The sequence below is a fragment of the Rattus rattus genome, chromosome 2 (genome assembly GCF_011064425.1).
Source record: "Rattus rattus isolate New Zealand chromosome 2, Rrattus_CSIRO_v1, whole genome shotgun sequence".
NCBI lineage: Eukaryota > Metazoa > Chordata > Mammalia > Rodentia > Muridae > Rattus > Rattus rattus.
In genome coordinates, this window is record NC_046155.1 from 185,816,845 (window position 1) to 185,834,681 (window position 17,837).

Below are 17,837 nucleotides of genomic sequence, written 5' to 3' on the forward strand. Positions count from 1 at the left end.
ATTCTCTATTTTCTTAAATATTTTAAAAGCAATATTTACTATTATTCAGGACATTTCTGGATTTGCCATGATTTTTAATTCTCAAGAAAATGTAAGCACAGTTTTTCTTTAGATATTCTGTATGTGTCACTGCTGTACGTAGCCCATACTATATTCTCAATGATATCTAATGCTCTAAACATGAGGCTACTTTTCCCTGACATGGGATTTGTGAGACAATGGTCAGTGTGTAACCATGATTTCAGACTCTAAGAGTCCTTCCTGAAGATGGATCAACTAACATAATCGACTGATATTATTACAAGTATTCACATAAACAGATTTTGAGGCAGTCCTGAGACCAAATTTCACAAAGTGGAATCTTTCCAGGGACCTTAATTTCCACAAACATGTGTGATGTCATTCATGTAGCTACACAACCCTCATCTATATTTATCAACTCAGTTTACCACATGAACAGTGGACATCAGATGAACATCCCCAGGAGATAGTATCAAAGATTGCTCCAGGGGTGAGGAAACAGCTGTAAAAAAGGAAACAGGAATGCAGATGTAGCATCTCCCTTGGCCACAGTGATAAAAGTACATGGGGATATATGGGTGTCTGTTTGATTTGCTGATCTGTGTGGCACTTCACAAACCATTCTGCCCAGCCTCAGAGAAGGAAAAATATGTTCATTTTGACTTTATCTTTCTTGCTCCTGAACATTCCACTTCATTTGTCTGGTTTTATTTATCCCACCTGCTCTTGGAGAATAAAGCAGAATAAAGACAAGAATGGAAACGAGAGAATTGGCTGTTTCTTCTTGATTCAAGCAGTAAAAAGGCCTGTGGAGAAAGAGTATTTCAGTCATTTTTTCAATACACAGTAAGTGCTTTTATATTTTCCATGTAGATGTGATCACGAATATTTCCTGAACCTCTTGAAGTTGTGGAACAAAGCAATTATAAGGGTATTTTGTACCATGTTATTAATCTGCAAAACTAGAAAGAACTCCAAATTCTATTAGAGACAACGCTATATTACTACTTTAAAGTGACAGAGAGGTTTTTTTACAGCCTTCTTTCCACTTACCAGGATAGACCTGAGTAATAAAACAACTTCCAGGCATTAACAATCACACATATTCCCCTTCTAGAATGTTTCCATAGCACAGTAGCACAATGATATATTATTGAAAGATATAATTTTTATGACTTTATACTGTGTGTTTTTATGCAAATGAGCAGAATCAGCTGATGATCCTTCCATGAGTGGGCAACTTTAGTGCTTGTACTGAGACCACCAATGTTGGAGACACATCTAGCAGTGCAGAACTTTCATATAGAAAATCAGTTACTTTCTTAAATTTGCTCCATGTGGTCCCCATTTACGTACTGAAGCTGCACCAAGAATTGATGTAAGAATGCTTTCCTCTGTACACTTCATATTTTGATCTATTTTAAATTCACTGGCATTTAAGTCTTACCAAGTCCAGTTCTTCCCTCTCTCTTTAGAATAAGACGGAATGTAGTGACTATAAAAATATGTTTGCATTCTTTGAAAGTGATATTATTACTGATAGTGGTAGCTAGTTATTTCCCTTGTTATTATCATGGGTAATAACTGTGGCAATTGATAGTTGGCAATATTAGAGGTTAAGGATAGAGGAGTTACCTAATAGCTCATTTTTGCCATTATTTAAGGTGCATATGTCTTCCCTCTTCACTTCTCTGTTATTTAGCCTGACATTTTTAATATTTAGTACGTTATGTGTCTTTGTCAGTAATCTTAGAAAATATAGTTGCATATTTTTCCAGTGTGAGAACTGGGAACATTTTGTTTCTGTGGGCTTCTGATAATCTTTTTCAGACACAGTACTTTAGACCACAAAGCCACTGTGATCATTCAAGTACTTTATGTTTCTTAAGTTTGCATGTGCAGGAGTCAGTGTTTGATTTGTACTAGTACTAGTCTCAAATTTCTGTCATTTGTCAATGAAATTTTTAAAGACATCTTTTATTGTGTATTCATAAAGAATATTCTAAAAGGGGTTGTCTTTATAAAAAAGACATGACAGATGTACAATATCTAGTTGGAATGCAGATATTTAACTCAGTAAAAATTAATAATGAAGTAATATATTTGATGTTTATAAGTCAGATGTTTTGAAATAATTCTGAAATGATATGAGACATTATTTTTTCCTAAACATAAACACAAATAGAATTATTCCACTGCAACTGAATTTTAGAAAGAACATTTAAGATAAGTATGCTTCTGTTGGGATATGATAAATATATTGCCCCCTAATGAAAGTGAATTTTATTGACATGAACCAAATATTGCCACAGAAGACATTTCTGCCTTAGCCAATATAGTCACTTTTATACAAACATACCATAAGCTCAATGGCATGAGTACATCCAATGTATTTCACATATTTCTCACTAATTTCAAATGAATATGTGACCACTTTTACTATTTGATCAAAGCATTTGGCGATTTATTTACAATCTTTGCAAACATTCAAATAAAGAGAAGAAAAATTCAGTGAGAACATCATAATAGTACATCTCATGGGACACGACATCTCATGAACATGTCAAGGTTTTATGAGCTTCCGGCTTCTTTTGTCATCTCAACCTCATTACAGAAGACAAATCACCCTTAAGGGGTTTGGGGGAATACATTCCAGTACAGTATTGTTCTTTCGTGGACTGAAAATGATATTTGTAAATTGTTGTCTTTATAAACACTGCAACATTTTACAGAAAACACACTGAAATCTACAAGTATTCTCTTGTCTTGGCTTTTTCCATGATTGAAGTCAACCGGAACCCTGATCTATTGCCAAATATGTCTCTAGTATTTTCATTTCAAGAAAACATTTGTGATTGGGAATATGACATACCAACTTTCACTCAAATGAATTTACATGATCATGGGATTCTCCCTAATTATACCTGTAGAGATGACATGCCGTGTGGAGTGGCACTTTCAGGATTATACTGGGTAACAACTCTGAAACTTTATACAATCCTAAACAACTTCATATCTCGGCAGGTAAGTGTGTGTGAGTGTGTGTGTGTGTGTGTGTGTGTGTGTGTGTGTGTACTTGTGTGTGTGTAGATGTGTATTAGGGGCAGGTTGGGAATTCATGAAAATCAGGTATCACTTGGAGCCCCCATAATCTTACGAGGCCTGAGCCAATCTATGTAGTTCAAGGGTCCTATTCAGAGTCTTGATGGAGCTTTCAAATGTCCTTGTATGATAGAGAGATGAGGGAAGAAATAATAGCTATCTGAGATTTCTAGAAATCTCCAGGAAAATGTGTTTATAAATTCTCAGAAATACATTGTACGTCATGCTGCTTTCTGTGTTCTAGTTCCCTCATCTTACTTACGGACCCTTTGATCCCATTCTGAGTGATCATGAAAAATTTCCCTATCTATATCAGATGGCCTCTGATGATACATCTCTAGCCCCTGCCCTGGTCTCCTTCATAATTAATTTTAGTTGGAACTGGATAGGGTTGGTCATCTCAGACAACAATCAAGGTTTCCAATTTCTCTCTTATTTGACAAGAGAGATGGAAAAAAATGCAATTTGCTTTGCTTTTGTCAGCATGATCCCAGTCGATATGCATTTATACATGTCAAGAGCTGAAGTGTATTACAACCAAATCATGACATCATCTACAAATGTTGTTATCATTTATGGCAACACAGGAAGTACTTTAGCTGTGAGCTTTAGAATGTGGGAATCTCTAAGTATACAGAGAATATGGATCACCACTGCAGAGTGGGATGTCACTCCAAGTAAGAAAGACACTTTATATGGGTTATTTGCTTTTGGACACCACCATGGTGAGATTTCTGGTTTTAAAACTTTTGTCCAGACATTGAATCCTTTCACAAACTCAGATGAAAATCTGGTAAAGCTGGAATGGATGTACTTTAACTGTGAAGTCTCAGCATCTAAATGTAAGACACTGAAGAACTGCTCTTCCAATCTCTCATTGGAATGGCTAATGGCTAATACTTTTGAAATGACCTTTACTGAAGGAAGTTACGACATATACAATGCTGTGTATGCTATTGCCCATGTACTCCATGAGATGACTTTTCAAAAGTTTCATAATCTGCCCACCGCCAATGGGAAAGAACAAAATTACCTCTGCAACAAGGTAGTGCTTCTTATATCATTTAACATTTCCTGTTTTCAATGTCTTTAAGAGTCTCTTTGATGCCCAAACCAAGTGTACTAGGAACTATTTTTTAACCTAGAGTGATTTTTGAATACTTTTCCTACTGATTATATAAATCTAGATGTTGTTATATACCTCTAATGTAAAAAGCCTGGAGTAGAAGGCATAATTTGTCAATGTAGCATTGTGATTTGTTACAGATTACCTGATATAATCACACATATTCTAATATTGAAAACATATCCAGTGCTTCCAAATAGACCAACTCAATGATGAAGCCTTGTTCATTAGTTGTTAAATATGTAGTAATCATTGTAGGGTGTTGTTTTAAATAGAAATCCAAATTTATGCTGTTCCCACAGTAGGTTATGGATATCACTTGGTACTCTGAGAGTATTTACATAGAGAATAATGCAAGGATTCAATTTACTACATTCCTGTGTGCTCATTTGTGTGGATGTATATCTCTCACCTTATATTTGTATGTTTCTGTGTTTCTGTATATCTTGTGTTTATCTATCAGTTTCTCTATATTCTGTGTATATTGATATCTATCTATCTATCTATCTATCTATCTATCTATCTATCTATCTATCTATGCTCTTTGTATATGTGTCTATATATGTTGGTTTAGGGTAATTAACATAAAATGGACTGTTTTTCAATTCCTTTTGTATTTTTGATTATGTATAAGTGTATACTCCTGTGTATATTTATCAACACATGTTTCTGCATGTGTCTGTAGGTTTTGTGTGGTTTGTGAATTTTCTATCATTTATATATAATTCTTTTGCTTTGCCTATGTTTCTGTATGAGAGCATCAATTTGTCTGTGTGACAATGTCACTCTGTGTGTGTGTCAGTATATGTGTATGTCTACTTACGTATATTCTTCTGAGCATGTGTTTCCATGTGGTTCTATGTGTGTGCACCTGGGTAATTGTTTTGTGAGTTTCTGCATCTGTTTGACTATTTTGATGCATATTCTGTTTCAGTGTGTATCTGTACATTCATGTGTATTTGGGCATGTATGTGTATGTTTGTGTAAATAACTGTGTGCTCCAGTTATATGTGCCTCTCTATATAGATCCAAGGCTCTCCCTTTTCATGTATCTGTATTTTCATATGGCAAAATATGTTGGTGTCACATGCATGTGTGTGCTCCTGTGGTAATTTCCTCTTAGAGAACAAAATAACAGAAACATTATAATTTTGTTTATCTCTTTGCTTTCACTGAAATTTTTCACCTACATATGGTCAATAAAGTTGCCTTTAATATTGAATAATAATGCATTTTCTTACCTTAAGCAGGAAAATATACTCAGAAGTATCTTGCCTGTCTTTCAGCTGGGTGGCCCTCTGAGAAAGATCCACTTCACTAATCCAGTTGGAGACAGAGTAAATATGAATCAAGAAGACAAACTGCAGGAAGAATATGACATTTTCTACATTTGGAATTTTCCAAAGGGACTTGAATTTAAAGTGAAAATAGGACTATTTAGTCCATTTTTTATAAATGGTCAACAGTTACATTTATCTGGAGATGTGATAGAGTGGGCAAGAGGAAGTACACAGGTGGGTTTGGCCTAACTGTACTCATTGCTATTCATTGCTACATATGCAATTGGAGTCCAGGGTCAGTCCATGAATAGCCTTTGGGTAGTGGCTTAGTCCTGGAAGCTCTGGTTGGTTGGCATTGTTGTTCATATGGGGTCTCACGTTCCTTCAAGCTCTTTCAGTTCTTTCTAAGATTCCTTCAATGGGGGTCCCCGTTCTCAGTTCAGTGGTTTAATGATGGCATTCGCCTATGTATTTGCTGTATTCTGGCTGTGTCTCTCAGGAGAGATCTACATCCAGTTCCTGTCAGACTGCACTTCTTTGCTTCATCCATCTTATCTAGTTTGGTGGCTGAATATGTATGGGCCACATGTGGGGCAGGCTCTTAATGGGCATTCCTTCAGTGTCTGTTCTAAACTTTGCTTCCCTATCCCTTCCTAAGCATATTCTTGTTCCCCTTTTAAAGGAGTGAAGCATCCGCTTATTGGTCATCCTTCTTGAATTTCATGTGTTCTGTGCATCTTGGATAATTCGAGCATTTGGGCTAATATGCACTTATCAATGATTGCATACCATGTGTGTTTTTCTGTGATTGCGTTATCTCACTCAGGATGATATTTTCCAGTTCGATCCATTTGCCTATGAATTTCATAATGTCATTGCTTTTGATAGCTGAGTAATATTCCATTGTGTAGAAGTACCACATTTTCTGTATCCATTCCTCTGTTGAAGGGCATCTGGGTTCTTTCAGCTTCTGGCTATTATAAATAAGGCTGCTATGAACATAGTGGAGCATGTGTCTTTGTTATATGTTGGGACATCTTTTGGGTATATACCCAAGAGAGGTATAACTGGGTCCTCAGGTAGTGCAATGTCCAATTTTCTGAGGAAGTTACAGATTGGTTTCCAGAATGGTTGTACCAGTCTGCAATCCCAGCAACAATGGAGGAGTGTTCCTCTTTCTCCACATCCTCGCCAGCATTTGCTGTCACCTGAACTTTTGATCTTAGCCATTCTCACTGGTGCGAGGTGAAATCTCAGGGTTGTTTTGGTTTGCATTTCCCTTATGAATAAAGATGTTGAACATTTCTTTAGGTGTTTCTCAGCCATTTGGCATTCCTCAGTTGTGAATTCTTTGTTTAGGTCTGAACCTCACTGAGGATTTCTTTTTTTTTTTTAATAAATTCTTTTTTTTAGATTTATTCATTTATTATATATAAGTACACTGTAGCTGTCTTCAGACACACACCAGAAGAGGGCATCAGATCTCTTTACAGATGGTTGTGAGCCACCATGTGGTTGCTGGGATTTGAACTCAGGACCTCTGGAAGAGCAGTCGGTGCTCTTAACCGCTGAGCCATCTCTCCAGCCCCTCACTGAGGATTTCTAACATGAATGTAATGTATTTTTATCAGATCAGAATTTGTTTCTTACATTTAACATTAATTTAAACTGTTTTAGAAGACAGTTTGAAGTTATTTCCAGTAAAGTTAGCAATATTCAATTGGTACTTTTCTTACTACTATCGAATGATTTCCACTCATATGATGAACCTCTTCAAAAGATGTTTAAAGACCCTTGTTCATTGTAAGGATAGAGTAAATTCAACATAATAAAGTCATTGATTTTTATTGTGTGATATTAAGTCTGTTGACCAACTTGTCCTAAATTTCCAACATCTCAAGCTAATCAGACAGAAACATTTTAATGACAATTTTAGATACTTTATGAACTACATCTTGTTTTTTCAGTTATAAAAACTATAGAAATTAGAAAAATAATGGGATAGGTATTTTTCTGCATGTCTATCAATGTAGCACCTGCATGTATGGATATAGGGATGAGTGAAGAGTTATTAGAATCTAAGATACTTGCAAAATCTCCATGCCACTCTGTGGGTACTTGAAATCAATTTGTGTCCTCTTTAGTGGTGGTAATTGTTCTTGAGACCTGCAGCCCTGACTCATACCTTGGAAAAGATAATGTTGAATAAGGAAGCTTTTTGGCCCCACTAATTCTTGCATGAGTCATTCAACCAAACAAGGATATGCATAGCTTACTTCCCAATATGAGGAGAAATTGCAAGTAATAAAAATTTGCCTTTTGAGGAAATTTGAAAATGAAATATTTTATATATATACTAGGTTTACTTTAGGTATGAAATCTGATATCTTGGTTTTAATGTGTCATATTCAAACTCCTCCCTAAAAATCATTGGATAAATGTCTTCAGGTTTGATGTGAAGTGATTCCCAGGTTTCTCAGACAGTGTAAAATTTATAATCACTATTTTTCCTCATTATGTGTAAGAATATAATTCATACTTAAAAGAATGTAAGAACTAAAACTGTAGATACAGAGCTACATGTCCATATTAAAGATAGAATTGCAATCTTATGTGTGTTCTAACCAAGCCTCACTTCATGTACATGTAGTGGAAGTCTATAGATTTTTCAAAAGGCAACCAGTGTTCTATTTACATATATAATAAACTCAGTGTGGAGACTAATAAATGGAAAGATGGAAACATCAGGGAAATAAGGTCCCAAACTTTAGAGTCATAAACTTAAGAGAGAGTATATTCAACGTTATACTAAACAAAAAATTGAAGAATTAAGATAAGAATATTAAAACTCTTAAAGATCACAGTAACCCCATCTGGGTGAATACAATGAAAGAATGAACACTTTTTACAATAAGACTATGATTGTGTAAATGACAGAGAACATCCAGAGGTATAAAGTAATGAAAGAATTTCAAACTAAAATATATATCAGAAAAACAAAATAAACCAAATTAATATCTTAATGAAAAGACTCACAAAATGAATACTTCCAAGTTGAGGAGAGAATGGCAAGAATTGAAGACAAGGCAAAAGTATTAGAAACTTCAAACCAAAACAAAGATTAAACAACATGAACAATGAAAATGATAGTGATTAAGGAAGTGTGATTAAGAGATCACTTTAGGAACCTTTGGGGACAATATAAGGAAGGACATATTCTTTTTATAAAGATTGAATCAATTGTATGGATATCTGACTAATAGAGAAGTGCAAATAGCAAATAATCAATTTTAAAATGAAAATTCCTTGACATATTTGACTTAAAATTTGTTTTGGAAGAAAGGAAGAATTTGAAAGCCGCAGGAGAGAACCTTGTGTCATAGAAAGTCCTTCTCTGGATAAGAGCAGGTTCCACCAGCATCACTCATTTTAAAATGAAAGAAGTTAATTAATTTATTCATTGATTAATTTTACACTGAGACACTAGTTTACACTTTCTACTCTGTTCTTATTCCTTCCATCTTTTCCCTCCTTTCCATCCAATACTTCTTCCTTCTTCAGAAAAGGGGAGCCCCAATGCTCAGATATGAACAAGCTTGGCATATCATGTTGCATAATAACTAAGCACAGTTTCCTGTTCTCCTAAGAGGACAGGGGAGTCTGCCAAATAGGAGTAAAGTTTCCCAAATCAGACAACAAATTCAGTCACAGAACCTGCTAACACATAATGACCAAATTTCACAAAGGCTTTATATATTAGAAGACCTATGTTTGTCCCATGCATCATTTGCAGTAAGTGGTTCAGTCTTACTTACTGCAACCTAACCCTAGGATACCAGGTAGGTTGATTATGCAGGTTTTCTTGTGTCCTTGATCCCTCTGGTTCCTACAATCCTTTGTTTCCCTCTTATCCAGGATTTCTCAAACTTTGCCTATTGTTTGGGTTTTGTGCCCTGAATCTGTTTCTGACAATTCTCTCTGAAGATGGTTATGCTAGGTTCTTGCCTGCAAATATAACAAAATATTAATACCAGCATCAGTGGTGGCCTTTCTCTCATTGCAAATTCTCAAGCTGCTGCAGTCACTGGTTAACTATCCCCTGATCTTCTACTACAATTTTACTTCCCCCATCTTCATGCAGGGTAAATTGTAGGTTGAAAGTTTTGTTGATGGGGTGTGGTCTCAATCCCAACACTGGAAATCTTGCCTAGTTATTGGAAATGACCATTCCAGGCTCCACATCCCAGTTTGCTCAGAAACTTACCCAGGGTATTCCTCATAGATATTTGGGAGTTTCCATTGCCCTACGAATTAGCTTGACTCAGAGATACCAATCTATCTTAGTGCTCTCTCCAAACAATCTGTTTTCTTTGTCTTCCCCTTCTGTTCTCATCCCACTGCACTCCCATTCAGTCTCCAAACCCATTCACCAATGATGTCGATTCTATCTCCCTTCTCAGGGAGAAACCCATGTCCCACTTTGTGCTATCCTTGTTACTTAGCTTCTTTAGTTATGTGCATTTAAACCCACCATGGATATTCTTAAATGAGAATTCTGAGATATGTATTTAAAACATTTAAAGACATAACTGCTACTACAGTGAATTTATGCTTTATAGAAAGAGACAGAAGAAATTTCATGTTGAACACAATTACAATAAATTATAACTAATAAAGGAGCACTATGAAAGACATTAAAGGAACTCCACCATATTTAAATGTAAGGTGAACACAAGAGGTCGAAAATAACATATAAATACCACTTGACAAGATAACAAATATTAAAAAATATCAAATATTTAAATAAAAACTAAATAATAATTTATCTATAATTTTTAGTAATAAGTGACGGTTTGTGGATAAAATTGTCCTAGTCTACTGGGATCTGGATCATCCCGCTCCTTCACTTTTATTTTGATTTTCACCAACTTTTCCTTTTCCTGTCTCATTTCTAGACTTTCCCTAACCCACTCTCCCTCCCAAGCCTTTCTTCTCATCCAATAAAAGGTTTCGCGTTATCTTCACTTGCCTTGCTGCAAAATGACATCATTCTACACTCAAAGGCCTTACGATGAAAAACTATTAGAAAAACATCAAATATTGAAATAACAACTAAAACACAATTTACACATATTTTTTAGTAATAATTGAATTTCGTGGTCACCTTCTCTAATTAAAAATCACAGATAATGTGTTTAGTTTATTTTTAACATAATATTTTATTTACTCTTCAAATTTCCTATTATGCACTGTGCTAACATTCAATTCCCAGTCCATTCATGTTTGTCTCTCCATGACAGCACCTGACAAAATATAAAAATTAAAGCTAAAAAGTCCAAATTTTGTTATTTATGTATTTACTGGATGAGATGGTTTGTATATGACTGACCCAGGGAGTGGCACTATTTCAAGGTGCGGCCTTGTTGTGTTGGTGTGTCAATGTGGGTATGGGTTTAAAGACCCTCATCCTAGCTGCCTAGAACTCAATATTCTGCTAGCAGCTTTAAGATGAAATGTAGAACTCTCAGCTCTGCCTGGATGCTGCTATGTTCCTGCCTTAACATTAATGGACTGAACTTCTGAACCTTTAAGCCAGGCCAAATTAAATGTTGTCATTAGAAGATTTGTCTTAGTTATGGTGTTTGCTCACAGGAGTAAAACCCTAAATAAGAAACTGGAGCACAGTCAAACTCTACCCCATAAATAGAACTTAGTTGTTCCCTCCCAAACTCCTTCAAGATACCCTCAATTTTGCAAAGCTCACTTCAGATTTCTTACCATATACTTTAAGAGTTCTTTTAATGGCTTCCTGTTTAAACTTATCTTCTTTCTTAGATTGTGGGGGAAGTATGGGGGTTGGAATGATAGGAGTTGTTACACAAAAATTTTATGTACCTCCTTCACATCAATGAATCACTCATATCACTTCTAAAGTAGTTTCCTAGCATCTTAAAAGGAGCAGAAAGCAAAGATAATGGGATTCTACATGGTTTCCAGTAGTTACAGAGAAAAACACATGGGGCCTAGCAGGAATGGGGCTACAGATCCAGACAAGGCCCTCATAATGAACACAGCCTATGAACATCAAAATGGTTTCAGGCTACAGTCAAGAGCATAAAAATTCCAAAGTCTTCAGTCAAAATATGTGCCATGGAAATCAACATTTTCTCTAAATGCAATAGGACCATGGATCCAGACACAGCCACTACTAGCAGCAGAGATCCATACATCACTCTAATTTCAGATAGCAGTGTGGTTCACTCAGATCAGTAAGTTTCCTGCTGATAACAGAACTCATGGACCTCAGCATGAGTTCAATTACCAACTTAGTCTAAGGGTACCCACATTGCATTTGGTGGTAACACTGATCATGGACATCAATACATATCCCATTGACAGCAGGACCTCTGGCCTAAACATGCACCATTATGACAGTGTCCACCATATATATTTGCACAAACTTTGGTAGTAACACAGAACACAGACATCAAAAAAGTCTCTGGGTACTGTAGGATAACAGGTCCAGATATGGCTCCTGTTAGCAATGTGAAGCAAGTATCACATTGGCTAGCCATAACAGAACAGGACACTCACATAAATATGGCCAGTATGGGAAAGACTGATCTAAACAGCTAGACATTGTTTTGTGACCTCTATGGCCAGGGTGTGTAAAAAATCCTTTCCCTTATACATATCAACTTCTGGAAAAAAGGGTCAGGGGAAGCAACAAAATGAAGTAGAACAGAAGAATCATAATTAGAATTTAACATCATTTATCTTTTGTTCACTTGCCTGAAATAATCTTGACTAAACATCTTCTAACACATGTCAATATCACAACTGAAAGATAAGTCCCTGTGTGTTTTAATATGCATTAATTAATCCCAGCAGCTGGTTTGCTAACAGCCTCAATTGTTTATGTTACCAAATGAAAGAGATACACAGAGTCTTTAAATTTTAATGCACAGTAGCTGAGTCACTGCCGAATTTCCATGCTGCTAATTCTGAGTTATTACTTGCTACTTTTATATTCTATTTCAGTTGTTCTTAACTCTACTTAGAGAGCTGTCTTGGCCGCATATTTTGGCCCAGAACCTGGCACACTCACCTTGCTTTTCTAACCCATATGGACACTCTCTCCCCTCTGTTTGCACTACTGTTTAGCATGACAGACCTCTTTCTTCCTCCTTCTTCTCTTCCCAAATCCAGGGAACCCAGGAATTCTGCCTCTTTCTGTCCTTGCAAGCTATTGCCTGTTGGCATCTTTATTTATCAGTCAGGACCAACTGGGGGCAGATTCCCAGAAGCTACTTGAAGGTACTCTAGTGCAAACAGTTTTTTGGAAACACAGTTAGCATTTATGACATAGGCAGCTTCAGTTGTGCAAAAATTATTTTATGCCAAGGTACAACATATTTGTATCATTTAAATGTAAAACATCTCAAGATAAACTTAATCATAGCATTATATTATCCAAAAGCAGGCAGAAAAGGCTCTTAACAAAGTCTAGGTTCTGTTCAGATTTTAATAAAGGAGAACAAACAAAAACTGACAAATTAAGAGAACATATGTTGCCATAATAAAGTTTTCTGCAGGAAATTTATTGATGGCATTTCAGTTTATGGATAGGGGAATCAAAGAATTTCCATTAAACCTAGAAATTTGGTCAAGGTTTTGTAGTGACACATGTCTTTAATCTACATTCTGTGTATCAAAAGTCAGGATAATTTCTTTCCACTCATGGCTAGTCTGCCTTTTCTATTTAATCTACTCAAAACAGGGCTGAAATGGATACTCTGCTTTAAATAAAATGAGCAGGATATGGATAAGGAAATGTACTTTCTCACCTCATCATCAAAAATAGTCTTTAAAACCTTACTAAATGTGAAAATAAACAATAAAAAATAAATACAGAAACAGAAGGAAAACACTCTGCCCTGATCTATAAGAAGTTGAGATCTAGTAATACTACACAATGAGACCCTTTTTCAACAACAACAACAATAACAACAACAACAACAAAAGAAAAGGAAAAGTTGTGATTAATCGTATTTTTGGAGAATGTGATGTGAGCCTGTAAATAATGTAGTCTGCGATGGCACCCTCAAATTACATGAAACAAAGGATGCAATTTCACCATGCAGAAACCAGAAAAATTTGATTACAGCATTTGGACACCCCTCACAAGATTGCAAATTCAGCATGCACAAATCAGCAGAATTCCAGTGCATCATATGGAAACCCATCACAAGATTCATTGTAATGCCAAGATTTCCTTAATTTAAGAAATACCTCAATTAACTTTAAGGAACCTCAATTTTCATGCTATTTTCAGGCTCCACATAGCCTGTTCACTTCAGTAAACACTCAGTTCATTGTACAGAAAGTGAGCAACTCCTCATCACAAAAACAATGGCCCTCTTCCTATGCAGTTCATTTTCTCTTTCCATTTAGTTTGTTTTAGTTTTCAGTCTTATGGTATTGAGGTTATTTTGGTTATCTGGTGTTTGAGGCATTTTTTCCCATTTTTGTATGTTATTTACTTGCACTTTGCTACTATATTGCTGTTATTTAACACTAACTACAAGAAAAGTAAGGAGGAAACATTTTGAATTGGCTCATGGGTTATACTCAAGTGAAGACAAGGTATGGATCTGTATAATGCAAACTTAGTCACTTTTGTCAGTTTTGTTAAGAAAATTTTTAGTAGATAAAATATAATGAAACTTAGTCACTCATGGAACTCAGCTTACTGGCTTTTCTGCATGATTTCTAAGGTACCACTGCCTACAAAGAACACTGCTCCCAATAACGTGCACACTCCTACATCAATTATCCATTTAAAATATGCTTCATAGATATGATCACAGGCTAGTCTGATGGAGATGATTTCTTTATTAGGTTCTCTGGCCTTTATCCTGTAGTTTGTGTTAAGAATTAAATAAAATAACCACCTTGCAATCCCTGCACTGTTTGCAAACAGGACACTATGAACTCTTCTTTTTGAATTCCAAGTTGATGGGAAACAATTCAACTTTTCCTTAATTTTTCCATATATTGACGTCTGTCAACACACAATGCAGTAAATGATACTGGTAATGTTGATGTATGTGAATTAAGCATTTTAATATCATATGATAATACAATATAATTTTTGAAGGTGTAAGTAAAACTCCTGATAGCAGGATATGTCTATGTTTCTTTAGATGCCGACCTCTGTGTGCAGTGCTGATTGTGGTCCAGGATTTAGAAAATTCAGAAAGAAGGAAATGTCAGCCTGCTGTTTTGATTGCAGTCCCTGCCCAGAAAATGAAATTTCTAATGAGACAAGTGTGTATTTCCTGCAGGGATAAGTTCCTCAAATTGATTATCATCTTACACAAATATGGGAATGCTGAAGTGGTCTAAAATGAAACATTAATATGTATATATATACACATATATACATATATACATATATATACACACATATATGACTTTCCTAGGTTAATAATTCTAGGAATACAATAATTTAAAATGTCATTATTAAAAAATAACTTGTCATATATCTTTGACTCATTGAAAATTTTTAGTAGATAAAATATTCTCAAACAGTTTTGTTAAGAAAATTTCAGTGTTAGTGGGTTCTAGGAAAGATCATTTCTAGTGATTTATCCTCTATAAAAATATATGTAGATCATGAATCTCTAAAGGATTTATTTACATTGTCTTGATATATGTAGCCTTACATAAGTTTATGCATACCTATCCAGTCCAGAAGCACATGGAGGACAGAATCAGGCATGTGGCTACAAGGAACCAAATCGAAGTCCTCTTTAAGACTCATGAAGAGGGCAAAGAATAATTTGAATTATTATCAAAAACTGTTAAGAAAGAGATAGGAGATTTTGCATAATAAAAAGACATTCTTTTTTTCTAATGCTTGGTAATATTTGAAGTGTAGAAAATTGAGAATCAGTGATGGCACATGATGTGTAAATGTTAGGAGTCCTCTATTAAATGCTAGTAAAAATACTACCTAGTTAATATTTTCCACAATAGCATACATTAAAATTGTTTTGTCCGGAAAGGATTACCACACTTTTCAAGTGGTATTGGTACTTATATAGCCCATATTTGTCAAAAAACAATCTAGTCAGGAAGAACTGAATATAATTGGCTGTCATGCATTTATTCCCTTATTTTTGTGTTATCCTCTACAATTAAATGGAATTCCTTAAAGGCTTTTATGGCCTGCAAGTTGGCTTAGCCATTAAATCCTTTTCCACTAAGTATATTGGTGTAAGTTTATCCCCAGAACACATATAATAGGAGGTAAACAACGCCTACTTGTTATTTTCTGGAAATTTTCCAATATGTTAGAAGTAAAATGTACACATAAGTAATTCAGAAAGGCTGTTTGGATACCCTTGGCATTTGGTGCTGGGAACCAAAGTCAAGAACTTTCTAAGAGCAACATATTCTCTTCACATCCAAGCTGAATTCCTATTTCCTGAAGGAATTTAATGATAGCAACTGTCAGTAAAAGTAGTGCCTTGTATAAAAGACTTCAGACCTCAGAAGCATATTACCCCTTATTGCAATTATGCAATGATTCATTCAGTTTAATGGCAATCAGATTTCCTAGAAAAATAATGGTGGGAATTACAGAACATTTTACCTTTAGTGATAGGGTTACTGCTTTTTATGAAAAAACCTTAGGAATGTGTTGTTGCTATGGTCAAATGTTTTTTATTTTTGCAGTTATAAACATTGATATTTTATGATATAATATTTAATATATAATATAATATATAATATATTTTATACATAGAAACTCCTCATTCTCAGAATTATATCTCACCTATATAAACCCAATTACTCTCATGTTCATGAGAATATGTATTACTTTTACAAGTAAACACACATAAATATACAGACCCATGTTAAATGATCACAACAATATTGTAAAATCGAGAAAAAAATGTGTGATTTTTATGTACCATAACAACAAGAAGCATTAAAAATGGGAACAATTATTTGATATAGCAAAGACATTCAATGTATTCTCAGCAACCAGATTGACATGTTAAAATACTTCTTCTATATACTTAAACGAAATATCCTGACAACAAAATTGCTGAAGCTACACTACTAATACCTTAATTTTTCCATTAGATGTGGAGCTGTGTGTCCTGTGCCCAGAGGACCAATATGCCAACATGGGGCAGAACGACTGCATTCAAAAAGCTCTTATCTTTCTCAGTTATGAAGACCCCCTGGGGATGGCACTTTCTTTAATGGCCTTGGGCTTCTCTGCATTCACAGCTGTGGTTCTTGGCATCTTTGTGAAGCACCACAGTACTCCCATTGTTAAGGCCAATAACAGCACTCTCACCTACATCTTGCTCATCTCACTCATTTTTTGTTTCCTTTGCCCCTTGCTCTTCATCGGCCATCCAAACTCGGCCACGTGCATCCTACAGCAAATCACATTTGGAGTTGTATTCACAGTGGCTATTTCCACAGTGTTAGCCAAAACAATTACTGTCATTCTGGCATTCAAAGTCACAGCCCCTCAAAGAATGAGGAAGTTCTTTCTTGTTTCTGGAGTGTCCAACTACATCATTCCCATCTGCACTCTCATCCAAGTTATTGTCTTTGCAGTCTGGTTAGGAGTTTCTCCACCTTCTGTTGACATTGATACTCAATCAGAGCATGGTCACATCATCATTGTTTGCAACAAGGGTTCAGTCACTGCTTTTTACTGTGTTCTGGGATACCTGGCCTGCCTGACCTTTGTGAGCTTCACTCTGGCTTTCCTTTCAAGAAACCTGCCTGGGGCCTTCAATGAAGCCAAGTCCATAACATTCTGCATGCTGGTGGTCTGCAGTGTCTGGGTCACTTTCCTCCCTGTTTACCACAGCACAAAAGGCAAGGTCATGGTTGCTGTTGAGATCTTTTCCATTTTGGCTTCCAGTTCAGGGATGCTGGTATGCATTTTTGTTCCCAAATGTTACATAATACTGCTTAGACCAGAAGAAAATTCTCTTAAAATGATCAGGGAGAAAACATCTTCCCATACTCATGTTTCATAATCTCTGCCTGGCACATATATAGTTGGTTCATAATCACCAAATTTTGGATTACATTACCATACCTATTTATTTTGGGAATGATATTCCTACTTCCTTTTATGGTTTTACTGAGCAATATCATGTGTACTGAGGTCTACATTATCTCCTAAAATCATCCACAATGTTCAACAATTGTCTTCTTTGTCAGAAAGAGCAAAGAGAATCCTGATCCATTTGAGGACTTAGAAGAAT

General features: G+C 35.5%; 1 protein-coding gene across 2 annotated transcripts; it reads left to right on the top strand.

Annotated features, from left to right (window-relative positions):
• Positions 1–670: 670 nt before the first annotated feature.
• LOC116894617 (vomeronasal type-2 receptor 116-like) lies at positions 671–17,606 on the top strand. 2 transcript variants are annotated; one of them, XM_032896331.1, is made up of 6 exons: positions 671–867; positions 2,754–3,045; positions 3,368–4,168; positions 5,536–5,763; positions 14,736–14,859; positions 16,687–17,606. In XM_032896331.1, exons 1-6 carry the CDS (start codon positions 671–673, stop codon positions 17,604–17,606), a joined length of 2,562 nt encoding a protein of 853 aa, XP_032752222.1. The 2 variants fall into 2 exon arrangements, with proteins under 2 accessions (XP_032752222.1, XP_032752223.1); XM_032896332.1 differs by having other exon boundaries at positions 2,754–2,994.
• The last annotated feature ends 231 nt before the right edge of the window (positions 17,607–17,837 follow it).